Source organism: Falco rusticolus, chromosome 9 (genome assembly GCF_015220075.1).
Source record: "Falco rusticolus isolate bFalRus1 chromosome 9, bFalRus1.pri, whole genome shotgun sequence".
NCBI lineage: Eukaryota > Metazoa > Chordata > Aves > Falconiformes > Falconidae > Falco > Falco rusticolus.
The window spans coordinates 44,182,608-44,195,780 of record NC_051195.1 but is presented as its reverse complement, the minus strand read 5'-3'; the positions used below and the strand labels follow the sequence as shown (position 1 = coordinate 44,195,780).

The 13,173-nt window shown below is 46.6% G+C and overlaps 1 protein-coding gene across 1 annotated transcript in view; it reads left to right on the top strand.

The window, feature by feature from the left end:
• The window catches only part of CACNA1B (calcium voltage-gated channel subunit alpha1 B), a 300,338-nt gene that overhangs the window by 248,415 nt on the left and 38,750 nt on the right, over window positions 1–13,173 (top strand). The window contains exons 33-35 of the mRNA XM_037399979.1: window positions 7,849–7,965; window positions 10,807–10,872; window positions 11,520–11,611. Of these exons, the coding sequence (XP_037255876.1) occupies window positions 7,849–7,965; window positions 10,807–10,872; window positions 11,520–11,611 (275 nt within the window). The remainder of the gene's footprint in view (window positions 1–7,848; window positions 7,966–10,806; window positions 10,873–11,519; window positions 11,612–13,173) is intronic.

The window sequence follows — 13,173 nt, the reverse complement described above, 5'->3', positions numbered from 1 at the left end:
CACCCATTCAAGCTCTGCTCTCTCTAAATCTTCCCCTCCTGCAGGATTTTGGTGTAGCCGTCATGCCTCCTTCCCACCAGCTTTCCCCTGCAGACAGGGAGTGCCCAGAGGCTGCCTCTCCCCACTTTTTGCTAGACTTGACTTTCAGAACTCCTTTCATATGGCTCCTCTCTGATCTCCCTCCAGCCCGCCCCACCTGCAGCAGCATGCTCCTCCGCACCCAGCGGCTGTAGTAGCCACCATCTGCGCCTCCTTAAGCCGCACACATCCACCTCCCAGCCTCAGGTGGGGACAATGAGCTGGGAGCTCAAAGGCATCACACGCAACTTGCTGAAGGGGTGTTAGGAACTCAGTTTGATGATGATGCACGGGTCTCAGAATCACTGCTTAATTACACGAGCAGGAGTTTGCGGCGGTGCCCCAAAGATCAGTTATAACAGAAAAGTGAATGGCAGCAAATAATGGCAGCTTTCAGGATGCCTTTCATGGAGCAGTTCATTCTGCTTCATCCAGTGATATGTGGTGGAGGCAGTCTTGTATAAAGGTCTCCACCACCACTACAAGCCTTCCTCCTCTTCCAGTCCTCAGAACAGTCTGTGGCACAGAGGGTGGAAAATGAGCAGAAGGATCCAGCACTCTGCTCCAGTCCTGCTTTGTTGGCTCCATGATAGGTTGCAGCACATGTTATTCTGAGCCACAGCACATTAGAGGAAACCCAAGGGGTCCCAAAGCTGCCTGGGAAACACCAGGACCATTTTGCTGCCTGGAAAGTGGTACAATGCATGTATATCCTGGAAGAGTTACACTTTAAACCATCTTTGTAATATAGAACATACTGCACCTAAGTCACTTAAATATTTCTGGTATTTAGAAATGTTAAAAAAAAATGTAGAAAAGGGCTGAAAATCCAGATCAGTGATGGTGAGCATGCTGTTTGCAAGCAGCAAGGACCAAGGTGTGGACTGGTGAGCGCTTCATTTGCAGCGCACAGGTCAGATGTATGGCTTTGAGTCTTTAATCCCACTGCTTCTGCCCAACTTTTTTGCCCTTTGTGTTTCCAGGTAGGGTAAAGTAGTAACTAAGGCTTGGGATGAATCATAGAACAATTTAGGCTGGAAAAGACCTTTAAGATCAAGTCCAGCTGTAAATCTAAGGCTGCTAAGTCCACCACTAAGCCACATCCCTAAGTGCCACATCTACATGTATGAACATCCACTCTGCCCAAGATGCCATAGCTCATGCTGAACCCCACTTCAGCTTGCTGGCTCAGTGCAAAACCTGCAGTGGAGCAGCTCTCTGCACCTTGTTATGGAGCTGAGAATAACCAAAGAGGAGAACAGGTCTTTACTCATCACCACTCAGAGCTGTGTCCCCAGCAGGGGATGCCCTCTTCTCCGGTTTGCCTTCCTCAGCCTTTCCTCGGCTGGTGGGCAGCTGTGGGGGTAGGTGGGTGGCCTTCCCTGTTAGCCTTTCCCTGGGCGTTCAGCCCTGTATTTACCTGGTCACATGGGAGGGTTGCTTGGGCTGAGAAGCCCAGGTCAGAGCCACACCATGACCTCGACTGCCAGTCTGCATTCCCTCCCTGTACCAACCACCCGGGAAGGTCCCTGTGGAGAGGGGATGCTTCCCGGGCATGACTTTGAGGTCAGGCTCACAACCAGTTGCAGGAGCACCGCCTTTCTCCATGACTATAATTTCCAGCTATAAGTGTTCTCCAAGGTAAATACACCTGCTCACCTGGGTGATCTCATCTTGAGAGACTCTGCTTCCACCAGCCTTGCTGCATCGGTACTTTTAACCCCCTAAAAAGTAAAGATAAAAGGAAAAGAAATGTGTTGGTTAATTGCTTTATTTTAATTTTCTAGTCGTGTCATATGTAATTTACTTTGTGAATGCAGTGGAATATATATATATTTTTTTATTTCCTTAGGCAAAACCACATATGTCAGTTTTTTTACCCTCTCAGTAATTGAGGTAAAATAGGTGGCATTAAGGAGAAGGTGTCCTTGCGGACACGGCTGGTCTCAGGAGGCCGGATGGGTGTACGGCAAACTGACATCTATTGCTATGCCTGGAAATATAAAAAGCATACTGAGAAGTGTTTGTGAATTGTCTCCCAATTTGCATTACAAAATGAAATGCAAATAACTATTGCACTGTCTGTGTTACCTTTAGGATCTCAGAATCTCTTTTGGTTTGAAGCATTTTTTATTTATATAATTACCATAAATTAACACCCCCAAAAGCCCAACAGTTTTTTTCCAGTGAAATTTTCAGAGTTTCCTTTTTTGCTTGTCCTGATTACTCATTTTCTCTTTTGTTTCCTGTTTTGTTCTTTATTTTCCTTATCTACCTGCTGAATCACGCCATCCAATCAACATACAATGCGAAAACCATGTCTCCGTCTGTATGTTGTGCACCTGCTGCTCAAAAAAATAAATTTGTAAATAAACTTGCAAATATCCATCCATGAAAACATCACATATAGGACACGGTTGGTTTCATTGAATTTAAACAATTATTTAAATTCTCTGCTTTTATTTTCTCTCGTTTTTCTTTAATTTAATTTGTTTTGATGAGATTTCCGATTGCACTGGTGAAAAAGCCTCACTGCAGCGTGCCTCAAAACTGGCTTCTGTTCTGCATCTTCTTCCCTTGGCTAATTGGTGACGTGAGGCAAATGCAGTTACCAATAGCCTGTTCTCCGCTGTTTGTTACACCTGAACGATGATAAAGGGGAGACTGACATTTGCTTTATTTTGGTGGAAATTGGCATGAGAATAGGAGGGGAAGGATGCTTCTGAATGACCTGGAGTAGCGAAGATTGGCTGGCTGGGAAATCCTTCATTTTGTAAGTGGTGGTACCAAATTCAGTTTTTCAAAATTCAGGTTTTCTGTTATGATGAGACACATTGAGCTTTCTGCAAAGGGAAGCGGTGCATTTAAAAGGACTGCCTTACAGGTATTTTAAGCCCACAATTTACACTATATTGTAAGGCAAAAAAAAAAAATATGGTTGAAACAATTGCAGATGTGCTTCCCTCAAATCAAAAGAGAAGTCACAGGACAGAGTGATTTTTAGTCAACCTTGAAAATTCTTTGTGATAGGAGCATATAGAAGCATTTGACAGCGTCCCTGGATGCAAAAGTAAAATGCATGAGTTGTGTCATGAAGAAGGCTGAAAAGTACCGGGAACCGGATCCCACTGGGAAATTAGTGCCTGATTCCAAAGATGCCTTTGGAAATGTTGGCCTTTGTCTTTGAAAATCATGAATTAAGCAAAAGAGGATGAACAAAGGAAAATAGAGTCTAAATATATATATATATTATTCCATTTTGAATTGTCTTGGCTATGGTTAATAGCACCAGTGAGACCATAAGCCTATCAAAAATACTTTCTTGGTCACCTGGCAACAGGTGTTGGACCTGTGGTAGCACCTGGGCTTCCTGTTGCACAGTTGCTGTCAAACAAATTGGAGGGCACCCTCATGGCATTTGCTTCCTGCAAATAAGCTCCGTGCGTGCTTCATGGAGGGTCACAGGAGGGAGGTTTCTGCTAGGAGGCAGCAAAGAAGAACATGACAGTCTATAAGTTAAAAGTTTGCCTAGTGCAACCTGAGAGGGGAATCCTCTGTGTGTGCGGCGGTGGATGGAACTGTCACAGATGTGTGGGAGCTGTGAGGATGTCAGTGGAGACTTTGCCTTCTGCACCCCTGGCCCAAGCAGCATGGATAAGTGCTCTGGCATCAGCTGTGCACGTGAAAATATACTGAAAAAAATCAACTTGTCTTTGTTTGGCCAAATTTTAGCTCTCTACGTTGCAGGTTAAAGATTTAAATGGTCATCCTGCCATTTGTTAGGATTGCAGTGTCTGTGGTTACGTGTGCAGGTCTAGGCTCCTGCCATCACTCGGCAGCCAAGACGTCCAAGTTAGACCTTTGGAACATCTAGTTGTCCTCGGGAGCTGCCACCTTCCTTCTACTGCTGCTGATGGGAGCCTACAGTGACTACAGCAGAAGCACCAAAGCCAAAAGGTAGTAGGGAATGAGGAGAGATACTGACATCACACATAAAATCCTTTTTCCAGTGTTCCTGGCTCAGGATGAAAGGATGTGATATGACATACTTGTAAGGGCAGAGTCCCCCAGATGCAGACAAGTGCGGCAAAAATATTCAGCTACTTAAAATCAGCCAGGGTTTCCCCCAAGTGTCTGAAGAAGAAAAGACCCTATGCAAGATTCAGGAACTCTTCAGGACTGGCAATGCCTTGGACATTTGGATGAGAACACACCCGATTCCCCCTCAACAGTCGTTCCTTAGCACAATGGGTTGATTCTTGCTGATGCCAGATGAAGAGAAGTGCCAAAGTTTCCTGAGTGATCCCATTCTTGGCTTGGTCAGATTCCTCTTCCTACAGCTCTTTGCAACTTTGGTTGAGCTCTTCATTTTGAGGACAAAAATCTGAGGTTTCAAGCCTGGGGGGTGGTTGTGTCCTGCAACTCAGCTGCAGGAAGAAGCAGGGTTGAGCAGCTCAATTTCTTTGTGGCAGCATAATGTAACCTCCTCCACTAAATCCTGCAAAGCATGTCCAGCCATGGCATAAACCCATCATATTCCCACTGAAGGTTTCAAAATCCAAGCCAGTAAATCCCCTGAGCTGGCGTGCAGAATGGAGCTCATTCTGCACCCCTGTGGACAGTGGGCACGAGTGCTGTGGTCTGCTGCTGAAGATGCTGGAGGAACAGATCCAGGCAATGGCTGTGCAGCCTCTTCATCTCTTTTCTACTTTTCAGTGCAGAAAACACCCTAAGAAAGGGTAAAAGAGCAAGCTTCCCAGGGTGGGACAGCAATCAAGGCTAGTTCTGTCCCCATGATATCTGTTGTGCCTGTTTCCTTGCTGCTTTGCAATTTGCTCCAGGGATGCCTCGTTTGGCTGAGCTGTGGTCCTGCTCCTGCCATGGGAAGCTGTGGCTCTACCCAGACCCTAGCAGGCTGCTGGGTCCCTTTGGTACCAGCACTCCCTCTTTTAGGAAAATAGTGACAGGCCACAGGGAAAGGTTTTTCAAACAGAATTTACTAGTCCTGAGATGGATCATAAAATCATAGAGCTATGGTGCCTCTTGCAAGCACTGGTCAGCCTTTAGCATCTGTGCAACAGAAAAGCAAACGAAAATCCTGGCAAGAAAGACCTTGATAACCCAGAAAATGATCATACCCATGTCATTGCAGAGGTGGCTAAGTGGGAGGAGAATTGATGCAAAATGCTGTTATCCACAAGAAATATCGCAATGTGGAGTTTCCCCTTTAACTGCATGCAATTTAATACCTGCCTGGACAGTTGAGGTGTCGAAGGATGGGTTTTCTACGTGATGTGCTGAGGGTTACACACGCGGAGCCCTCCCATCCATCATGAGCGTGTGTAATTTTGCCTCCCTACGAACAGCGCAGAGAACAGTCCTTCGAACGGTCTGCGAGTGTTGGTGATGGTGGATTTTCCTGGGTTGTGAGTGATTCCTTGCGGAGCCGAGGTTTTCGCTGCGCTTTAGGAAATGGTAGTGCATGAGTTAAAAAAGGAAGGGTTTTTGGGGCTGGGGAAGGGAAAAAAAAAAAAGGTTCTGTACTGTTTGTCCCTCCAGATCCTAGGGAGTGGGGGTTAGGGACGTAACTGCACGGTTCTGAGCCCCCTGTTCCATATTGTGTGTGTACAGACTGGTCTGTACGCACGTCGCACAGGGGTAGCCCGTGCTGCACGACCTTCCAGTCAGCTGAGACCACAGCAGATGTTATGCATCATGTCAGCAGCGATTATGAGATTCTGGCAAAGTCTGAGCCAAGCAACGTTCTTGCCATTAAGCCGCAGTAACATGAGAAAGAGGGAGGTAAGGCAGGTCCATACACAGAGATGGATCCTGCAGATGCCGCCTGGGCACGTGCTTCTTGGTGGAGCATTAAGCTTGTGCACGGGAAGGATCTGGCTTGAGCATTGCTCCAAAGGTAAAAATTCATCAGATTCACAAGCCTGATGCCCAAATGCCATGAGCATTACACGTAAAGTCTGGTCCTGTTCCCACTGGTGGGGAGACTCTGGTTAGGATGGGCTCTGGGTTAAACCTTTGTCCTGCACTGAAACCTGCCGCGACTGTTCCGCGGAGGTGTACCAGCCTGTACCGCAGCCAGCACCGGGGAGCAGGTTACTAAGGACCAGGTTAGTGATGGCACCCGGTTATCCAGCCGTATGCCAGCTCTGCCCCCAGGTATATATGGCCTTACCTGCTAAGGTGAGTTCAGCCCATGTTTTGGGAAGGCAACGTAAGTGATGTGAAAAATAAACTGATGCTGAGGCAAGTATTGAATTTTTAGTACCTATTTTTACTGACCTTGAACAACCCAGGGGAATCCTTGCTTGTGTTTTGCCTGCCAGAGCTGATTTCTGTCGCTGACTTGAATGAGCTCAGTGTTGTCTGCTCTTTCATTGAACATACCTGTGCTTTTCTCTTTTCTCTTTATTTGAGGATTGAGTCTGATATATGGTCTGTGCCTAACTGAGCTGCTTGTGTTTTTAACATGAGAGAAACCGAGTGCATGCCTGAGACTGATTTCTTGAACTCTCTGATGGGATTGGTGGAATGTGATGCTAATGGCCCCAAAACTGAGCTGGCATTTAAAGAAATGAATAGATCCAACAAGCCCCCCAAATCCAGCATGAGCTCTGTAGCCAAATGAGCAAGAAACGTGGGTCAGTTCAATATGACTGGGTGTCTTCTGGTAAAACAATAATACAAGGGAAAGACTGGTTTTGCTCAACTTTACCAACAAGAGCTCCTTATGATTATATTTTCCACTCCACTGCTTGATAGTTTAGAGTGGGATGCTTTCTCTCTTTAGCTAACTCAGTCAAATAAGTGGCTGTGAACAGAGATTCACAAATAAGTGAATTGGAATCAGTACGGAAAGGGGGGATATTTTTCATCTCCTTAAAATAGGAGGGCAAGAGGGATCTGGCTTTTGCATGTTTTGTTTTGGAAAGAACCCTCTCTAGATTAGCTCATTGGGGCAAGAAACCTCTTTTCCCTGGATGAAAGAAAAAAATGGGGTGCGGGGTGGGGAGAATCATAAAACAGATGGAAATCAGAATCTGTCTCCAGCAGTTCTTTGATTCACCTGTGAAGGCACATTTAATAATAATTTAAAAAATCAGCAGGTTCCTAAGGCACCCTCCTGCTGCTGAACGTTAGCCTCCCCAGTTGATTTTCTGCCATTGATCCATCTTCGAAACAGTCTTGCTGGTGCCATTTCTCCTTGATGAGCCTGTCCAGTCACATGATGTATAAACATTTAAAACCTCCAGGTTAGAAAACATCCTCATTCTTTCAAGGATGTTTTAATCTTCACTGGACAATGCCTTTCTTTGTTACGGTAGAGGCTATATACGCAATCCCTTGCAACTGTCTTGGCTAAAGTTCAATTCAATGTAGAAAGCAAGCTGACCAAGACTTAAAACAACCTCATTCTTTACAAAATGATAGTACGGCACCATTACCTCTCCCTGAGGCTTTAGGGGGAGAAAATCTGCCTTACTCAAAGAAAATACAACCTCCATGGACAGTGTGAAAGGGCCTTTTCTGTCATTGACCCAGTAGCAGAGGGGAGGGCTCTTGTGGAGAGGGATTTTCTCATACTTGCTGCATGTGGAGTGATCTGCACTGACGAATGTTTCTTTTGGAAGGTTTTCTGGTGGCCGATTTGCTGCTTAGATCGTGAAGCTGGTAATTTTAATTTCTTTTTTGCGGGCTGTGGTTTCTAATCGCGTTAATTTCTGAAGGACACAAAACCTTTACTTTCCGCAGGACAACTTCATCAACCTCAGCTTCCTGCGGCTCTTCAGGGCAGCGAGACTTATCAAGCTCCTTCGCCAGGGTTACACTATCCGCATCTTACTCTGGACATTTGTGCAGTCTTTTAAGGTGAGTGTTAGGCAGGTGGGAGACAGGAAAGAGATGCGGGGAGATGCTAATGCTTGGCACACCTGTAGCATCCTCCATGGAGTATCAAAGATTTTCCCCTTGCCCTAGGAATGGCCTCTCTGCACCTCTACAAAGCGATTACAGGAATATTAATTCTCAGAAAAGCTGACTGACTTGCACTGAACATCCCCTGAACACTGCAGGTGCTGAGCATTTTGGAAAATGAGTCCGAAAGCTGGACGGCTACTGATGCAGGCTCGCAGCAAGCATGCAGAGCTCAGGTTGCTCTTGAAACTGCCACAAAATCCCTATGGCAAAGTCTGAAGACCCTGGTATTTGCATAAGGAAACAGTAGTCTGACTAATAAGTGCCTTCCTGCCTGCTGTTTGCCAGCAGCAGGTCTGAGGTTGATTGCTTTCACTAGGCTTCAGTCTTGGTAAGAATCTGATAGAGATGAAACCCAAACCCTTGCATTTTGGTAATACAAGCTGTGTTTTTATGACGTGGAGGATTACAAAAGGAGGTTTTGTTCTACAGTGGAGACAGTTACTTCACCTGGTTTGCTATAGCCCTGCCCTTCCCTCCCAGCAAGCAGCAGCACATTGTGGCACCAGGGTAACTGGCCACAGCAGCTGGATATGGCGCTTCTGAACTAAGCGACCCTCCAACAACTGCCTTGCAGCAGCTTTGTTCTCAACCTGCGCTTAGTTTCGAGGTAGCTGTTTTCCAGATCTAAATAAGAGCCCACATGCCCTGAAGCTGGTTGTTTTTAACAGGTCAGCTGGCGGGATGCCACGCTGCCCAGCGCTGCTCATGACGTGGCAGGTGGCCTGGCGAGCCTGGGGACCATACCTCTGGCTTTGCACAGGGTGTCCTTATTCTGGGCTGAGCTCAGAGGTCTGTGGGTGATAGCTTATGTCCTGGGTGCTGACAGAAGCTCAGGGGAGTGTGTCTGCGGGGGGGTGCAATGCCAGGGTATTTTGTGTGGTGCTCTCTGGAAGGCGTTATGGTGGTGCTTGGTATTTAACGACGCAGCGTGCGGTGGGATGCAGGGATGGTGGCACTTGGTATTTAACGACACAGGGTGCGGTGGGATGCAGAGCAACTGCGGGGTTTTTTTGCTTTAGCTGCGCTTTCAAATACATCACAGTCTCTGAGTCAAAACGATGCAGAGAGGTTATTTTGGGTGATAAAACTGTGGGAAGGAGTCTGGTCTCTCCAAGAATGGAAAAGGCTTTTTAAGAGAAGAAAGACATTCCCCTCCTGCAGTTGGAGGGAGATGCCAGGTGGCTCTGCCCACACCAGGCTGGGAGTGCTGACCAGCCCTGTGCTGGCTGCAAGAGATCTGGGGTGGAGAAGGAGTTTCAGCAGAGTGTGAACATGGCTACTGCTCTGCACCGGAGCTGGTCAGGAGGGGAGTTTCTATTATACTATTTAGACTATAGGGCAAAGTCTTTTGGGAGGTTGAAGATGGGAACATGGTGATTGCTTCTTTCTACAAGTAACCTGGAGAAGAACTGCAGGCTGTGCTGGTTTGTTTATATATTTATATATGTTTATATAAAAATATACAAATAAATATATATATACACACATAAAAAAATGTGCTGTTATCCCATGGCCAGGGGTGGAAGCAAGTGCTGTATTACACTGTACATCCCTTTGGGAGACACCAGAGAGGCAGCTGAAGCTCTGGCATTCAGCTTCTGTGTTATGCTTTCCCCTAGCCACCCAGCAGCTCATGGAAAGGGGCTGCGATCTGGCAGGTTGCAGTGCCTCAGGCTTGTTGGGTAGTGTTTTACTTGAGGATGGACGGAGGTGGTGTTGTTGCTGCTCTTATCTTGTAACACATGAGGAATCCTGCAGCCAGGAGAGCCTCTCCCAGAGGCTGAGATGTGGGGTCTGCAGGTATAAGATGTTCTCACTCAGGAGAGCGTCCTTGGACTGTGTGGTCTTGGCTGGATCTTGAGAGAAGGGCTCAGCCAAGGGCCTTTTCAGTATAATCCCAACCCTTTCCAGAGTGTGTGTGCAGAGAGCTGCCCCTGAAGCTGAGCTGGGACAGTTCTGGAGCTGCACAGGGAGCTGCTTGTCTGTCTGTCCCCCCAGCATGGAGCTCTTGGTCCTTGTCCCTGGTGCAAAGGTGGCCAGCAGAAAGCACATCAGCCCTTTGCCCCGTGTTCCCTGCTGGGCTCCCCGTGGGCTGCATAACCCCTCTCCTGCCCTGAGCATCTCATGGTCTAGCCCTAGGACAAGGCTTCCCGATTTTTCAGCTATTACTAATTAAGAGGCATTAATTACCCATTCATTTAACCTGAGTGGAAAGCAGCTATTCCTCTCAGCTTGGGTGACATAATTACGTTGTAGTCTTCACAGATTTCTTGCTAAAACTCAGAATATTTTTGTCCTCCTGGGATTGCAATCTTGCTTGTTTTGGAGCAGGAACTTGTTTCTTGGATGTACATTTCTTTTCTTGTACTAAATTTACAGCAAGATCATTAATAATTAATAATTAATGTTCCTACAATTATGCATAGAAAGTGCCAATGCCTGCCAGTAGCTCCAGTGCTTGTTGTGGAGCTTCTTACTGTGTTTTCCCTGCTTACTGCTTATCTGCTTGCAAGGATGTAGAGAGACCCCTTGGAAAGCCCAGGCTGGTTTGTGATCAATGAATACCTGGCTCCAGGGGTTTGTCTTCTGAAGGCTGCCAGAACTGTTCATATTCTCTTCCCCGTTCCTTCATCTGAAGGACAAATACCACAATACACGGTGTTGCCCAGGAATTAAATGCTACTGGCATATATAATGCATTTGCTGACATTAATATCTTCTCCTTTTCCACAGGCCTTGCCTTATGTGTGTCTCCTCATTGCAATGCTCTTCTTTATCTATGCCATTATTGGCATGCAGGTAAAAATTTTAGGTTTTATACTGACCATAGGTAGATTAGTTTTGTCCCACCAGTTCAGGGTGCAAACGGGTTATTGCCTCCACAACAGGATCAACAACTGACTTAGGATGAGGCAAAAAGCTCATCTTGTCTGGTGCCAGGTATCTTATAAGTGAAAAAAAAAAAAAAAAAAAAAAAAAAGTTACTTTTTCTGCCCTTATTACTAGGTCTTGTGCTGATCCCTGGTTGTACAAAGGGTGAGAGTGGGCAGGGAAACCGACTGTGGGTGATGGGCTGGCAGCACAGCATCGCCGGGGCAGGGGGTATGGGCACATCCCTCCCACTGGGTACCGGCACGCCAAGGGGCACTGCACCCTTCTGAAAAGAAATGGGAAAGTTTTCTTGCCCTGGGATGGAGCTGAACTGTGGTGTTGGAAAGGGTCTGTGTGAAGGTGGAGCATGTTAACCTTGGCTTTTTCCCCATTTGATCTCCACAACACATTTTTATCTCTCTCTTCAGCACAGGAATTATTCCAGATTTTGAGATCCCTTAAACCAGGACAGATTATTTCCCTGCCTTTTCTTCCAACTCCCCTTGATCCACCTTTATTGACAGTGTCCACGTGAGGATGTCTTTGGCCTGAATCCTTTCTGTTTTCTGCGGCAGGTATTTGGAAACATTGCACTAGATGATGAAACCTCCATTAACCGGCACAATAACTTCCGTACCTTCCTGCAAGCCCTGATGCTTCTGTTCAGGTAAGTAAAGTTTAAAATGCCACACGACTTGCACGTGAGCAATAAATAAGCCTTTGCTTTTGCCACTTCAGCTGCTGAGACTTGAGCATCCTCTAAGAAAGGTGTTTGGAGTAAAGCATTTCTGCTTCCTCCTCCTCCTCCTTGGCGTTAAGGGTTGGCCTGGTACATTACCTGAGTACGATGGATGTGATTCAACACAGCAGCACCTCCCCAAAGTGACACCCATGGCTGTGACATGCTACATCAGCTCAGGTGGAGTTTAATATAAGACTCCCCTGGTTTGTCTGCTTCTTGTCATGAAGCTTACTTTTTTTTTTCCTTAAGTGAGAATTCCTTTAATTGGTCATTTTTGCATTACCAACAAGTTAACAGTTCATACGCCAATGCCACCTCTGCTTCAGAGTGAAAGTGTTTCCATCTGGGTTCATTCTGCTGGGAAATGAAGCATTTTCAAATGGGGAAAAAAAAATAATCAATGAAATGACAGATTTTCATTTTCAGACCCAGCAAAAATGAAGTGTAGGCTCTGCTCCCAATCAGGGCAGCTGGGGGAAGATTTCCCTTATCTGGATGTGTGCCGTGTGGTTAATAACTGCTCCGGCCCCACAAGCACCTGCCGGCCGTGCCGAGGCTGGGTTCCGCAGCGCTGGTAACTGGATATCTTGCCTGGGATTTCCTTTGCATCGTTTCTGTGAAGCTAGATGGAAATTAAATTAGCCCTCTCTAGCTCAGCATAATCACTCCACTCAAAACTCTGAATTTTAATAAAACCGGATAATTATTCAGCCTCATGTCCAAACCTCTTGGTCCCTTTCCAGACCCATGTGGCAGGCACGGTGGGACAGAGGGTGCAGAGGCAGCAGGACTACGATGGGAAAACGGGTATCTGCACAGGGGAATGGGGCTTTGGGACTCAATTCAGAGTAATCTGGAAGCTATTTCAGTTTACACTGAGCATCAGGTTTTCTCCCTGACCGGGAGGAAGGCTTGTGAGCTGGCTCTGTGCACAGATTTGCATGGCTGTGAGCAGCACTGCAAGGTGGGCTCTTCATGGTGCTGCGGAGGGGTGCCCCTGACAGCACCTCTGGGTGTGCTGCAGGAATTACAGAGAGAAGAATCAGGGGTTATGTAGGAAGTCAGAGTAAGCCATCCTGGGGGATCCCCTGGCTTCCAATCCACGCATGCACGTTGCAGGGGATGGTTTATTTTGAGGATGGACCCTCTGGAACTCCAAAGTTTTTCCTTTTAGCTATTTTTATCCCTATAGTAGAAGTAGAAGTTAAAGGGGGAGGAGGGAAATGATGAAGAAAACCCAGGAACTGTCATGAAAAAGGGACCCGAGTCACTAGGACCAACCAGCCCATCCTGGTATTTCTGTACCTACCTGATAAATAAGAGATTCAAGCGGAGAAACCTGGTTTTATTTCCCATCATTGCCACAGGGTTCACAGCCAGCACTAGGGCAGAGGCATCAGCTGCTTCAGAAGGGAACAGTCTAAACTCTGTTTACTTACATTTGCACTTTGCACTGGACGTGTTTAAATCAGTCTGGTTTTGTTCTC